The following is a 16103-nucleotide window of genomic DNA, read 5'->3' as shown; positions in this document are numbered from 1 at the left end:
TCATTGGACCGGGTGGAATTTATGGGAACACCGCCTTGCTACTTCCTTTTGCAACTTCGAGAAAAGATAGAACGGTTGGTTTTAAGAACGATCAAGATTTTTTTGAAAAATAATTCAAACAACTTCACCCGATAGCTCTAAACTTCTGATTTTTAACGTTTAAATATTAGTTCAAATTTTGATAGATGTCTTTTATTGAGATGTATTGTATTTAATTGGATAATTTAGGATTTGAAGAATGTTAGACGGACCTGTGTAAATTTGTTGTTTACAATTTCAAGACATAGATAAAATTTACCAATTAGTTTACCCGGTAATTAATTATATTTTTTAATTTTACATACTGAAATAATCATGGGGAGAACAAGGAAGCAGAAAAAAGCCGCTGAGACGCCAATCTTAAGCTTGCCAGATGCTGTGGCGGAGAAACGCCGGAGAAAGGGGACGTCGGAAGGTGATGCCACACCAATGACGTTGCAAGAAAGCACGACCCCGGCGGCGTCAGATTTGACTGGACCAAGCTTTGCCCAGGTCATGCCACCAGCACTACCAAGGGTAGAAGCTGACATACCAAGCATCTCTCAGGCTCAGCCTATGGAACGGGATGTTATGAACGGTATAAATTTTGTTAATTATAACGTTGATGATAATGGCCAGTTGGGTAGCGTTCCGGTCGCTGTTTCAAGTATACATGCTGATTTGGGGTTACATGTCGCCGAAAGTGTTAAAAATAAAATAATATCTGGCCAATATATTGATTTAGGATCACTTTTAGAAATGCAGCCAGGAGAGCAAGAAACGCGAACACTTGAGATGGGGCATTTAGGCCAGCTGTTTGTTAAGCCCGTAAAGAAAAATAAGATCAATACAATCGAAATTTGGTCAGATGCATTTCTGGTTTACGCATCTATTTTCTTAGCATTTCATTCGCATAGAACGCAAGAAATTTTAAAATACATGAACGTTATTAGGTTAGCGGCTAAACGTCATCCTGGTTTAGGATGGAAAACCTATGACGAGCAGTTTAGGATGCGACTGGCGGCTGACCCAACTGGCATTTCTTTTGCTCGAATTGATTATGAGCTTTGGTTGTTGTATGTAGGTACCCCGCCTATGCAAAGGGACAACAACAGTGCTAGGAGCAATTTTAGTTTCAAGAAATGCTATGATTTTAATTATAGACAGTGTCAAAAAATGCAATGCACGTATAGACATGCTTGCTTAAATTGTAACGGCTCTCATCCATCTAACATGTGTTCTGTTAACAGGGTGCAAGGTCAAGGATTTACTGGAGCCCGGCCAGGCAGAGCCTCTGCTACCCAGGGCCAGCGTATGGCCGGGCCTCACTCATTCACAGATGTCCGATCAAGAAACTATAACAAAAAATTTTGATTTAACTTTGGGCAAATCTCCTATAAATGTTGATTTGTTGATTTCATATTTAGAAATATATCCAAATAGGAGGGATGCTGAATTATTAAAAGATGGTTTTTGAATGGTTTCCGGCTTGGTTTTGTAGGGAATAGGGTTGCAGTTGACTCAATTAATCTGAAATCTGCACGTTTAAATTCAGTAATTTTAAAACAAAAGATATGTAATGAAGTTGCGATGGGTAGATTTGCTGGTCCATTTAGAGTTTCACCCTTTAAAAATCTAAAAATCTCACCAGTTGGCTTAATCCCCAAGTCTGACGGGGGTTGGCGACTTATAACTCACTTATCTTACCCGGAAGGGAAAAGTGTAAATGATGGTATTGATGATAAAATTAGCTCAGTTAATTATACATCATTTGACAGTGTGGCAGATATGATTTTTCGGTTGGGAAGAAACTCGGAAATAGCCAAGCGTGACATTAAATCAGCATTTCGGCTTTTACCTATTTCCCCGGATGATTTCTGTTTACTAGGTTTAAAAGATAATGATGGAAATATTTATATCGATAAGTTTTTACCGATGGGTTGCAAGATATCATGTGCATTGTTTGAAAAGTTTTCAACATTCTTACAATGGTTAGTTCAGTACTTTGCAAAAAAATACTATGGATCACTATTTGGATGATTTCATTTTTGCGGGAGCTCGCAATACAAATCATTGCAGAGAGCTTGTTTCGTCATTTTCATCAGTTTGTGCTGCCATTGGGGTTCCTATTGCGGAAGAAAAATCAGTAGGGCCTTGTACAAAGTTGATATTTTTAGGACTGGAACTAGATTCAATTTGCATGATAGTTAGGATTCCCTTGCATAAAGTTGAAGAATTGCGTGAATCTATATTTAATGTTCTGCAGAAAAAGAAGGTTACATTAAAAGAGTTTCAGTCATTGGTTGGCAAGTTGTCCTTTTTTAGCCAGGCTATTCGCTCAAGTAGAGCGTTTTTAAGAAGATGCTATGACGTTATGACAGGTGTAAAAAAGCCACATTACAGGTTACGTATGTCAGTTTCAGTTAAGCTGGATTTAAGTATGTGGTTAACATTTCTTGAGAAGTTCAATGGTATAACATACATACCAGCAGCCGACTGGTTGGACAGTGGTAGTTTGCAGCTATTTACGGATAGCGCAGGTTCTTCTCATCTCGGTTGTGGTTGTTTTTATAGTAATGAGTGGTCGTTTTTTGCATGGCCTAAAAACTGGTGGTGTGAGGAAATAATGGCTGATATCACATTTTTAGAAATGGTTCCGGTTATTCTTGCTTTGAGTTTGTGGGGAAAACAATTGCAATATAATAAAGTTTTATTGAGAATAGATAATGAAGCGTTAGTAGGGGTTATTAATAAACAGACATCCAAGTCCAAACGTCTCATGCAGCTGGTGCGTCAATTTGTATTATTGGCTATGGAATACGGAATAGTTTTTAAGGCATTACATATTTCCACACACCTAAATTCAATTGCTGATTCTATTTCCCGTAAGCAGTGGGACCGTTTCCGGAATTTAGCGCCAGATGCGAACCAGGAACCTCAACAGATACCAGATCGTTTTCGGTCAATGATTTACAATCTGAAGCTGCACGACTATTAAACGCTTCAATTTCGGATAATACAAATGATGCTTACAGTACGGGCCTTAACTCTTGAGCGCTTTAGGAGGTTATATAGTTTGCAAGACTTTTGGCCGCCAACTATAGAGCAAATAGTTATGTTTATTTCTTGGTTGTCGTTACAAGGTTTGGCACACTCTACGGCACGTTTGTACGTCAGTGCCATCGGATTTCAATGTAAGATAAAAAATGTTCTTGATATATCTAGGCATTACATTATTGAAAAAACTTTAGAAGGTGTTAAGAGATCTTTCAGCAGAAAGAATCGGGAACCTAGGTTACCAATAACACCTCATTTATTGCAGAATATTTTGGCAGTTATACCTATAGTGTGCTCAAATTTATATGAAAGTCATTTGTTTTCAGCAGCGTATTGCCTTGCTTTCGCTGCTTTCTTGAGAGTAGGGGAACTTGCTGCAAAAAATACAGTATCACTTTCAAATGTTCTTTTAATTCATATCTGACGTAAATGTTAATGAAAAGGAAGGTAATGTAACAATTGCTATTCGATATTCTAAAACGGACCAATATGGGAAAGGATCACTTCTGAAAATAAGAAGAACATACTCTAAGATTTGTGCGGTCAATAACATCATTGAGATTTTAAAGCGACGTCCGAAAGTACGTGGCCCTTTTTTCTGCCATTTGAATGGAAAACCGCTTACACGCTATCAGTTCACATCTGTATTGAAAAAATGTGTCGGCAATTTACAGGTAGATTACGGAAAATTTACATCTCATTCGTTTAGAATAGGGGCAGCAACTGCTGCAGCTATGGCAGGTTATCCTGTTGACACAATTAAGCGAGCTGACCGATGGCGCTCAGAGGCTTATCGTATCTACCTTAAACCAGAGTCAGTTTACACGCTTCCCATTTTAACATAAATATGTCGAGCGGTGTATATATTCAAAGGAAGTGTGTAAAATTTATAAATTTAGAAAAATGTCAGATTGTTATGAATTTTCCGTAGTGTAATTTGAACAAAGTTGTTCTAGGTACAACAAAGATTTGGTGTGTTGGATCCTCAATAATCAGGCGGGCCTTTCTTGTTGCAAGACGCCGGCCTGGTGGGCTGAATCTGGACTTGGAATCTGCTGAGTTGTGGTGGCAAGGATACGGTGGTGTATCTTTATTAGATGTAATTGGTAAATTGAAAACCATGCAGAAAGTTGGAGAGGTGCCAGATATTATTCTGTTGCATTGTGGGGGCAATGACCTTGGTCGTATTGCACTTAAAAACATTCGCAATCAAATAGATGAGATAATTAAGTTTATTGATGACAAGTTCCAAGCTAAAATTGTTTGGTCAGAGATACTTCCTCGCTCCTCATGGCGCTATTCTGACAATCATTACGCAATGGAGCTAGCTAGGAAACGAATTAATAGCTATGCTGCGAAAAATGTAATAAGAAACAAGGGTTGTTATATTAAATATCCTGACCTGAGGGAGGTAACTCGAGCTTTATATACAGAAGACGGCGTACATTTATCTTTTCTTGGCAACTGTTTATTTTTAGCACAATTATCTTCTGCATTACAAGCATTCATGTCTGGTAAAACATTTTGTTTTGAATAAGCCGTCGTGCGATTATGATGGTTCTCGTACTCGTCCAGCAATCTGTTGGTGGATATTCGCTGTTCCAAAAGTGTTTTTGTTATGTCTTTTGGCGGCGAAAGTGAAATAGTATTTTAGCATGTTTGGTCAGGGACATTTGTATGACTTGGTCACTGATTCCCAGGATCAGTCATCAATGTTTATGGCCGAATGGAAAGTTCAGCAGATTTATTAAAAAGTTTCACTGTTTGGGGGCAGGCAATTTATTGAACTTAGCCTTTTGGGGCATTTACTGAATTTACCCTTTTGGGGCAAAATTTTTGTCATGGACATTTGTATGGCTTGGTCACTGATTCCCAGGATCAGTCATCAATGTTTCTGGCAAATGGGAAGTTATCGGATTTATTAAAAAGTTAAACTGATTTGGGGCAATTTATTGTATTTAGCCTTTTGGGGCAGTTTTTGAATTTAGCCTTTTGGGGCATTATTTAAATTAGCCTTTTGTGGCAGTTTTTGAATTTAGCCTTTTGGGGCATTAACGGATTGCTGAAAGGTCGCCCTAAAAGACAATTTGTTCGGTGACTGGTTGACCTAGTGGGGTCAACATGACGAGTGCGGGAACCATGTCCAGTATATCCAAACCATAGAGAAGGCAAATACAGTCGTGAAATTTTTGTAAATTTTTATGAATAAATGTGATAAAACTTACAATAGACTTGCTTTAATTAGTGGTCGACTGGATGTGAAACAACGAAATATCCCGAGTGAAAGCATACTACATAAAATGAATATGAATGTCAATCTTTATTCGCATGTCAGTTTTAATTAAAACGCTCATTTGAAACGAAGATACCCACAGGCTTGCTTTCAGTCGGGTGTTGTTGTTTGACAATAAGTTGACCTTGAATCTCCCAATAATTCATTTCATACTAAAACATGGTAGTATAGTTTTGAACCGTGATGAATTTCGCATTCACAGATAAATATCAACAATATATACAATATATGGATTTAGAGCGATAATCATCGTACACAAAATAGTAATTTCCGAAAGTAGGACAGTTTCCAGGAAAATTCTTACAGCTGAATGATTTTCTTGTAAACGGTATATCAGTCTGAATCTATACAGTTTTGGTTTTAAAGAAATGTTTATTCATGACTATATATATATATATCATTTATGACATTTGATTCAAAGCTGGAAAAGGATTTTTATATACCAGCATATCGCACAGAAAGGAATAATAATAGTTTAACAAATTTGCTGGTAAATATGATCAAAGATCTGTTGAGTTGTTATTGCTTTTGTGCAAGTGTTTCGGTTTTGCACACGTACAGAAATCAATTTAGTCAGCAGATTTCTGAATATCCAGCGATAAACAGACATTAATGAATAAAACGTTTCCTTTCTTAATTTTGAAATTTTGTTATAATTTTCAGTTCTTCTCGCATGTAAACACTAATTGTAAAACAATATTAAGTGGCAGGGGCCAGTTCCGCATTTGGCCCGGGTACGTTTTTTAAATAAAATAGACATATGTACTTCACAGGCATATATATTTAACTGGTTATTTATGATGTTTATAGAACTAAGGATTCCTGCGTACGAGTGATTATTGTGTGAAATAAATATGTGCATGTATCGATTTTCCTAGCTTCATGTAGACGGCCGGGTCTAAAACTTTACCTGGGGAAACGGTCGTCCATCCATCCAGCTTCAGCTCAAATTTGCGGAAAAAGTAAATGGTTATGAGACACTTTTCTTCCCACTATTATTTTCGTCTGGCCACATGCTTTAAAAATATGCATGTGTTTTAGGTCAGTCATTTTCAGATAATACGGTACAGGTCGCGCAAGGTGTGCATTTTGGGCCATTTTTGTCTCAAAATTTAGTGTCCTGAAACCTGCATTTTACTCGCTTTTATCACAGAAGCAACAAAATCGGCAGACTGAAAATATCACATAATGAAGTGCTTTGTCTATGCAAGACATTCGCTCAACAATTGCCTTGAATTTGTTGAAATTGGATTTTTTTGTGATTTTTTTCGCACTGGTATCAGCGCAGAGTTGTGGAGTTTTCAAATTTACTGTCCCTTGCCCCCATTAATACGTACATTGTTGTATTTTACACGCCAGGAAACGAAACAACAACTTATTTCAAATCTTCGTCGTTAGTTAAACATCTCGTCAACCATATTGTAAAAACTGTACCCATCCAGGAAGTAGATCTAATTTTGATTTCGCGGAATACTTGAAAATCAGTACAGGAACATTTGCAATATCGATTCAAATAGGTCGGCTTTAATTTTTAGTTTCGCTTTTAGAATTCTTAACATAAATACAGAAAGTAGGACAGTTTCCAGGAAAATTCTTAGTTGAATAATTTACCTGTAAACGGTATATCAGTCTGAATCTATACAAGTTTGGTTTTAAAGAAATGTTTATTCATGACTATATATATATCATTTATGACATTTGATTCAAAGCTGGAAAAGAACTTTTATATACCGCACATAAAGGAATAGTAATAGTTTAATAAATTTATGAAACTAATATATGAATTTACTATTTGAATATAGGGAAAAAGGAATAAAATATTGGAGCTATGGCTGACAATGAATACCTCCTTGTAGCAGCAATAGACTTCGGCACAACATATTCAGGCTACGCTTTCCAACTTACTAGCGAATATGATCCGGAAGATCCAACAAAGAAAATTCTTTCTCCTCAAGCTTGGAACAAGGGTCCTGCTAAGCTTACGTCAATGAAGACATCGACATGCTTGCTTTTAGACAACAATCAAAATATCGATTCATTTGGATTTGTGGCGGAGGAAAAATATGCTGATCTATGTATGGACGGAGACAACAAGAACTGGTACTTTTTCAGGAGGTTTAAAATGCAACTGCATGACACAAAAGTAAGTTAGCGCTTCACTTTATTTATGTGTAAAATAAACTTTTGCTGGGAAACTTTGTAATTGGTAATTAAAAGTGAAATTGTCGATAAGCAAGTATTATTCTATGATAATTCTTCCCAGTCAAATTTAGTTTCGGAAGGCCATATTTGATATATGATGTATACGTTTGTTTGTATATTTCTTAATGTGTTACCTTCTTTGAATAAAGATATTATTATTATTATTATTATTATTATTATTATTATTATTATCATCATCATCATCATCACATCATCATTGTTTTTATCTTTATTATTATTATTATTATTATCATTCGAAAATAATATACTTTGATATACTAATCGAAACTTGTAACGTCCTCTCGATACATTTGGCGATATCTTTCATAATTTTGATAGTACATTTATCAAATTTCTTACACCTTTAGACTAACATAATGTAAATAACAGATAGCTTCTATTAAAGTTTCAACAAAATCGAATTGTGAAAACTTAACATTTTACTTAATTTAGACGTTGATTTTCACTGATAAATATTTTAATATAAAATCAAATTTATATTTATTCACAAGATACGACATAATAAAAATATTTTGTTTCTGTCAAACCTTTCTTCAAATATAACGAAATTCATTCATTTGTAAATTGGAGATATGTATATGTATTTTGTGACCTTTTAAAATTAGGATAAGGTCGTTAAAAATAGAGTGATATCATATTATTACTCGATTTTTTTTTAAATGAAATTTTCATTTGTTACTAACATCATCTTTTTCTAAATGACATTTCAAATCTGTACTATTAGAAATATTAAAGATTCTGACAGAGATACCAATGGGGGCATAAAAAGTTTCACCAAGTGTTTTCTGAATTCAGTTAAAAGTTATACTCCATTCAGGAACTAAATGAGACAACAACAATCGAAGATGAAACTAAAAGAAAACTTCCTGCACTCACTGTGTTCAGCAAATCCATAGAAAGTCTTACAAAGCACTTATTTGGTCTGTTAGAGGAGAAGAAAATCCAAGTGATGTCGCATGAGATAAAGTGGGTGTTAACAGTGCCAGCAATATGGGATGATGTTGCAAAAGGATTCATGAGAAAAGCAGCAGAATTGGTATTGAAATATCAATGTTTTGTTCACGTGTTCGAAAAGCAATATAGGCGTATAAGAATGTAGTTGCATATTTCAAGTTCTCGTATAAGATATGATGCAATTACTACAATATATGAGAACAGTTTTATATAATAATAATAAAAATAATAATTGCAGTGACAACCAGAACGTACATTTAATCAGAGCGTTTACTTTTCCCGATAATTAAGTCAAAATACCTGTTATTAACAATTTAGGCTGGAATCCCATCTGATCACTTGACAATTGCACTGGAACCCGAGTCAGCATCATTGTTCTGTCAATATCTCCCTGTTGAAAAGTTCAGTGTTGGTGGACAAGTCAAGTTTTCGGATGCTAAAGTTGGAACTACATACATGATTGTTGACCTCGGAGGTATACGTTTTGTTTCAAATTTCAAAAAGTCAGAAAATATCATGATAAGGACAGAACATTTTATTGTGATTTTGTCTGTCTTTAGTACAGATAAATTTGAAAATTATTGCTATATTTCTCAAGAAGGCCTTGAAACATAGTTACTGACACATTTTATGTTATGGAAACTTATAAGAATTAACTGGTTTACCTAATACCAGAAGTAAACTGTATTTATTTTAAAGCTTTATACTTATGCGGTCGCATTCCGTCTTGCCCAATCGGACCGGATTCGATTCTTGACTGGGACATGCTTTTTTCTCGATTTTGCATCAGATCTCTAAAGATAGTTTGTTAACAAAAGCTCATGTTTTAATGTTCATAATATGACCAAACTTCAACTTTAAAGAAAGATAATTTTTAGCCGAAATCTGGCTTCCAGTCCCTTTAAAATAAAATTTAAAGACATTTGATAGTAATGTAAAAACAAATTACCGTTTATAATAGTATTCTTTGCAAGGCAGATGTCAAAAAAGATTGTGAATTCTCCATCTAAAATTAAACATATTATGTTTAAACAGAATGCAAAGAACCTCTCCAAAACTGAAAAACCTTCCTTATTCGTAACCAGAGTAGGCAAATAACTAAGGCATTTATATCCGGTACTTGTAGTATTCGTACATTATTTCATATAATCATTTTGTTAGCAGTTTGTTTCAAAATGGTTTGGAATTACCACAAACAGTTTTCTTCTAATATTCATAGGTGGGACAGCAGATATTACAGTACATGAGAAAGTAACAAATGGAAAATTGAAAGAGGTTCATCGTGCAAGCGGTGGTCCTTGGGGCGGTACTTCAATCGATGGCGCTTTTATCAAGCTAATAAGTGATATAGTTGGAGGTCCTGTAATGGCGACATTTATGAGGGAACAAACGTTTGATTACTTAGACTTGATGAGGGAATTTGAGTCAGTAAAACGCAATATTAGTCTGACAACGACTGATACTGTCAAGATTAAAATCCCTGTCAGCCTAAGTGAAACATGCTCCAATGTTGTTAAGAAAGATTTCAAAGCGTTGGTCAAAATTGCAAGGAAAGAGAAGCAAATTATGTTTGTCGGTGATAAAGCCAAATTTGATCCCGAGCTGATGAGAACATTGTTCAGGAAAGCCACTGATATGATTGTCCGCCACATGAAAAACATCCTGGACAATACACCAGCAGGGAAGAAAGTTTCTCTGATCCTGATGGTCGGTGGTTTTTCAGAGTCAAATTTTGTGCAAGATGTGATCAAAAAGGAATTCCACGAAAAGAGCGGGCGAAAGGTTCTCATTCCAAAGGATGCAGGAATATCTGTAGTACAAGGCGCTGTCGTATACGGAAGGCAACCGGAGAATATAACATCACGAGTCCTAAGATTTACTTATGGGGCTGAACTAAACGAAAGCTTTCAGGAACATGTGCACGAACCTGGGCGGAAGATTACTATTGCAGGTTGCGATTATTGCCAAGGCTATTTTGGAAAATTTATAGATGTTGGAACTGAAGTTGCTGTAGGCCACAAAGTAAGCAAAGAGTACAGAACAACCGGTCCATTTGATGCTCATTGTGACATAACAGTGTATGTGACGCCATACCTGAAACCTATGTACACAGACGATGTAGGCTGTAGGAAGCTTGGCTCATTACGTTTGGAAATACCAGATCCATCCAAAGAGTTGCGAGACATTGCAGTCGACTATGTCTTTGGTGACACAGAGCTTCACATTAAGGTGACTGATAAAAAGACAATGAAGCCTTGTGAGGCCAAACTGAAAATGTTTGAGTAAAATAATTCAAACTTAATATAACAATTGACATCAAAAGAGTGTTATAATAGCAAGATATAAGACATTAAATTACTCTGGGTCTCTTAAAACATGACATCCATTTATGTTTCTGTGTACACTGAAATTTACATAAAATGACCCGTTTTATTATTTTGTGACTCAGTGCTGTTATATTTTCTGACTCTTCGGGATCATGGAATTCCCTCCTTTTTACTGTAACAAAAATTCGCTTAAGGCGGTGCTAAGTGGCGTGAGAGGTGTTGCACATTTCATAACCTCTGGTGAACAGACTCCATACTGAATCTGCTATAAATATGTTTGTTGGTTATGGTTTAGATTCCAAAGAATATTTTCACACTTTATTTGCTTATTTAATACTTATATTTTTTTCTATGTGCTTTATGCAATACCTTTTATTTACCACAAATGCATATGTATATCCGCGAAGCTGTCATTTTGTTGTTACTGTAAAGCCCCAGTCACACATACGGCGCGGATAGCTACGTCTAGCCGCGGATGGAAAACGTAAATAATCCGTATTGATCTGTACATGAGCCGTACCTCAAAGTAGTAATCCGCAGAAATCCGTACCAACACTTGGTCTAAAACGTATTCAAGACTTATCCCAAACTTGCAAACTTCTCCAACTTTTGAACATGCACAAATGTTTAAGCGATCCGTAGCCATTTGAGCGTGACTTTAGTCCAACTTGGTTGAAACGTATTCATCCGTACTTAAACGTACCAAAACGTACTTATCCGTACTGAAACGTGCCTTGTCTTAGTTATCCGAGGCTAACCGTACATAAGCGCAGTTCAACCCGTCCAAGCGTTGGACAAGTTGCAAGGCGCAGTAAAACGTAGTTCAGCGTAGTACGCCGCACCTATCCGTACTTGTTCGCGTCCTGTATTTGTTTTTTGTTCCCCGTTTCTCACCATTTTTCTCGTACTAAGACGTACTGCTCCGTATTTAATCCGTGTTCCCCCCCCCCCCCCCCCCACACACACACACAGACAAATCCCATCCGCACCGTACCTCAACGCACGGACATATCCGTATGCGTAACTGTGGCTTTACGTGAATGACAGAGAGACTTAAGTTACCAAACCAAGTGATATAAATATTCTAGTGAGCAAGATCTCTATTTTGGTACGACCAGCTGTATAATACTAATACAACACCCCTTGGGACTTTCGTGTAGCTTATGTAGTGTGTGTATGTATTTTCTGTTTCTTGGCTTGCAGGTTTGGTAATCTCTTTAATACTCCAGTCAAACATACGGCGCGGATAACTACGTCTAGCCACGGATTAAAACGTAGTAATCCATATCGATCCGTACCTGTGTCGTACCTTAAAGTATTAATCCGTATCAGTCCGTACCAATCCGTACGGCTCAGGTACGGATCGATACGGATTACTACGTTTCTATCCGTGGCTAGACGTAGCTATCCGCGCCGTATGTGTGACTGGGGTATCAACATATTTAATTTATATCTAGTGTGGCATTTCCTGGGAATCCGTTTTTTTTTCTATTATATGGTTTCTGAAAACATATGTTTGCCTAGTCTATTCTTGTTTAAAATTAGATATACATATTTAATCAAAATAAAGAATTAGCTCACTTTTTAAATGACTATCATTTAGATATACCTTTACAAAGATATCCCAAGATAAACAGTAGCTACAAATAAAAATACGTAAATGTCTTAGGTTTATATGTATTCGCAAAAATGTCCGGATCCTAAAAGTGAAAAGTAAGTGTTTTGTTGATTTAGAAATATTTCTATTAGTCCGTCATTTGAGAAAAAAAGGCTTTTATTTAAATATCACCGGCGAATTCTGAATATTTTAAAGAAGCATTTAAATCGAAAGCTGTGGGGAATTTGATAACTATAAATGTAAATAATTCAAATATGAGAAATAACGGTGAAATCACGGGAGGTAGTAAACACGACGGTTATATGTCCAGCCGCAGACTACCTGTGGTTTTGGCGTGCTATTTTTAATGGGTGGTGTACAACTTTCGTTTTGATAACTTTCTGTATTCTTGAATGAGAGTTCCGATTTTGTCATTAATCAAAAGCACAAAGCATGCACACAATTTATAAAATGGTCATCCCGATTCTGCACATTAAGGACGTGCAATATTACGACTCGCTAAATGTAAGCCTGGCCGTGCCCCAAATGTACCCTGTTTCCATAATTAATCATAAGTTTACACTTATTCGGAAGTAGTTTACTATAAATAGATTAAGAAATTCCATACAGTTGTGTGGGCGAACTTGATAGCATGATAAATAGATTAAATTCTTTTTAATACGCCCGTTTTGACAAAAAAAACTGGACGTATGATGTGTTGGCGCGTGTGTCTGTCTGTCCGGAACAAAACTTTACGGAATATAGGTAGTAGATGGCGATGAGACGATGGATGTGCAAAGCCCTTGGACCAGCTCTGTACGTCTATTGTCAATGTTACAAATTGAATTAAAACTGTCCATCATATATTGTGTGCGGAGCATAACTGAATCATCACGCAAGATAGTAGAGAGTTTGAGATTTCAACCTTCGCCTTCCCCTTAACGTCTCTGATATATATTTTGGGTAAAACGTCACCAATATGCGTGTATTTTATTTATATCACACGTTGCTACTAAAGTTTTCCTTGTAATATCAAGTATACCTAAGACTTCTCTTTATTACTATGTGAAATAAAAAGCTTTGTTTCAGTATTTCTGCTTATGAGATTATTCGATTATCCATATGTATAATTTGACTAAATTTGATGCGAAACACTATCAGTAAGTATAAGAATAATGAAGTTTTGTATGGCTAATAATTTTAACTAAATATATTGAATTGAACCTTGAAGTATGAAGTCAGAAGCATTGAGATTTTGTTCAAACTTTAACTTCTACGGCATATTTGTGTCCCCAGGCGGTATTGATTATACTAGATGGGCATTTTGACTTGGCACGATTATATTTTGCTCTCAGAGTTTGGCATTATACAGAGTCATGCAGAGCGCCATGATGCCAAAACGTATGATATCACGAGAGTATCTTACATTTGTTCCAATTCGCTTGTTAAATGTTTTCATAAATTGTGTATATTGACTCATGTTATCAACATATCTTTTAAAAGGGTAGATTTTCATCAGGTACATTGTTTATGAGAGTCTACAAGTAAAACGCGTCTTTTAAGGAATTCGATGTACAAAGTACCAATTCAAAGTAAAAAAGAAAATTTAAGAAAAACTATGAAATACTAATCAACTAGTCAACAGCATGACGGATGAATCTGTCTTTTATATTTTATGGCCATGCCTTATGTGTTTGCTTTATCGCATAAATTTAACTTAATTTCAAAGTATTTCGAAAAATGCATTTGAAATAGATGGTGTTTCATGTTCTTGTTTGAAAAATATTAACAGCATCATCTTTCAAAAACACCCTCAACAATAAAGTGCGTTGATATGATTATCATTTTTATTTCCTCTAATGTATGATTTACAATCCTACATTGTATACTGACGTCATTTTATATAAAATCTTAATGTTCGGAGCAACACCAACGAGTTTTTACATTGTTCACATTGTTTCGCTTTTTTTTTATCGTAATCGCACTAATATCCATTAATTGAAATATTTTTATTTAATTTTCATTTTTAAAACCTCTTGTAAAAACCGTGCCGTTTTGGACAGTTGATATCAAAATGCACGAAAAAAAAAACGATCATAATTACGGATAAATTGAATAGGCGGATTAAACGAAGTAAGATTCATTCTAAAGTTTGAAATCTCAAGGAATTTTAATCGAACTACAACTTCATACGTTAACTTCGCAAGAGACGTTGAAGGAGAATGCGAAGGTTGAAATCTCAAACTCTCCATTGACTTCATACTCGGGACTTAGGTAGGTGACGATGAGACGATGTGTACAGCTTTTAAACGGGGTCTGTAGGTCAAAGGTCATGGTCACAAATTGAGCTCAAAAGATCAAATCTGTCTGTCATATTTCGTGTCCGGAGCATAACTTATTAACCATTCAAGGTATTGACTTCAAACTTGGTCGAGTGGTTGATGTCGCTGACTTCAAATCACTTGCCACTCATCGATTTGGATTCGAGCCTCACTCTGGGCGTTGAATTCCTCATGTGAAGAAGCCATCCAGCCGACTTACGGAAGGTCGGTGGTTCTACCAAGGTGTCCGCTCGTGATGAAATAATGCAAGGAGGGGCACCTGGGGTCTTCCTCCACCATCAAAGCTGGAAAGTCGCCATATGACCTAGAATTGTGTCGGCGCGACGTTTAACCCAACGAAAAAAAAATTGAAATGTAGGTAGGTAGTGATGAGACAATGTGCGGAGCGCATGAACCAGGGTGGTAGATCTGTATGCCCTTTGGTATCCTGGTATTCTGTCGCTGCAACAATCTACATAACACACCTACACAACACCTCCCCAAAACAAATCATTTAGTATCTTTCCCTTTAGTATCCTGTCACCACCACCGCATACACACACCCTACTCCTGCCCCAACCCCCACCCGGCGACACCCACCCAAAAAAAAACTCTTTTAAATTTTGTTCCGTCCTCCTCTGATATAACCCTTCGGGCATATAATATTGCCCCGGAGCTCTTGATCTTAATTCAAATTATTAGTTTGCAGCTGATATTTTAACACATACGTATATACGTTTTACATAACTGATTTTAGATACGCTTTACATTTTTACATAAATGATTTTAGATATGCTTTACATTATACATATTGTGCTTTACATTTCTACATGGGTGATTTTAGGTATGCTTTGCATTTTTACATAGATGTTTATGCTTTACAGTTGGCGTTTGCAATATGACTTCTTCTCGGCGATATATGACCGAAACCACACCTCCCCACTCACTCACTTAATAAAAAACTGGATGACAACTACTATATATATCACTGAAACCAGATTGTTATGTATAGGTTAATATATGGGAGAGCGGTGCCTTTGAGTGATAATGGCCCTGGCAAGGTGATAATAGCCCGAGGGCTTTAGCCCGGGGGCTATTATCTTCTTCCAGGGCCATTATCACTCAAAGGCACCGCTCTCCCATGTATTTACCTGTTTATTACATGTTTACCTATAATATAGTAAGAAATGTTTTTTGTGTCATTTTTATGGGCACTTGCATCTTCTGGCACAATAAATTTCAGCTTTTTAGTTTCTATATTAGATCTGTATAAGAGTCTATTTACTGTATAAAATCAAATACCTGGATAGTTG

General features: G+C 36.2%; 2 protein-coding genes across 5 annotated transcripts; both read left to right on the top strand.

The window, feature by feature from the left end:
* Nucleotides 1-2038: 2038 nt before the first annotated feature.
* Nucleotides 2039-3016, top strand: LOC128557986 (uncharacterized). Its single transcript, XM_053546689.1, has one exon. It carries the CDS (start codon nucleotides 2039-2041, stop codon nucleotides 3014-3016), a length of 978 nt encoding a protein of 325 aa, XP_053402664.1.
* Nucleotides 3017-5590: 2574 nt separating this feature from the next.
* On the top strand, nucleotides 5591-10989 carry LOC123549536 (heat shock 70 kDa protein 12A-like). 4 transcript variants are annotated; one of them, XM_053545256.1, is made up of 5 exons: nucleotides 5591-5696; nucleotides 7171-7511; nucleotides 8409-8627; nucleotides 8864-9020; nucleotides 9765-10989. In XM_053545256.1, the coding sequence occupies exons 2-5, from the start codon at nucleotides 7197-7199 to the stop codon at nucleotides 10829-10831; spliced, it is 1758 nt and encodes a 585-aa protein (XP_053401231.1). In that variant the 5' UTR covers nucleotides 5591-5696; nucleotides 7171-7196; the 3' UTR covers nucleotides 10832-10989. The 4 variants fall into 4 exon arrangements, with proteins under 4 accessions (XP_053401231.1, XP_053401229.1, XP_053401230.1 ...); XM_053545254.1 differs by lacking the exon at nucleotides 5591-5696 and adding an exon at nucleotides 5723-5858; XM_053545255.1 differs by lacking the exon at nucleotides 5591-5696 and adding an exon at nucleotides 6748-6885.
* The last annotated feature ends 5114 nt before the right edge of the window (nucleotides 10990-16103 follow it).

This window comes from Mercenaria mercenaria, chromosome 6, assembly GCF_021730395.1.
Source record: "Mercenaria mercenaria strain notata chromosome 6, MADL_Memer_1, whole genome shotgun sequence".
Taxonomy (NCBI): domain Eukaryota; kingdom Metazoa; phylum Mollusca; class Bivalvia; order Venerida; family Veneridae; genus Mercenaria; species Mercenaria mercenaria.
This window is presented reverse-complemented; position numbering and strand designations above follow the sequence as displayed.

Bases quoted from the DNA above. Each gene is read 5' to 3' on its own strand.
- LOC123549536 (XM_053545256.1), top strand. From the start codon at position 7,197: ATGGCTGACAATGAATACCTCCTTGTAGCAGCAATAGACTTCGGCACA. The intron at 8,628-8,863 runs GTATTGAAATAT...TTAACAATTTAG, and splicing joins TGAGAAAAGCAGCAGAATTG to GCTGGAATCCCATCTGATCA. The intron at 9,021-9,764 runs GTATACGTTTTG...TAATATTCATAG, and splicing joins CATGATTGTTGACCTCGGAG to GTGGGACAGCAGATATTACA.
- LOC128557986 (XM_053546689.1), top strand. From the start codon at position 2,039: ATGGATCACTATTTGGATGATTTCATTTTTGCGGGAGCTCGCAATACA.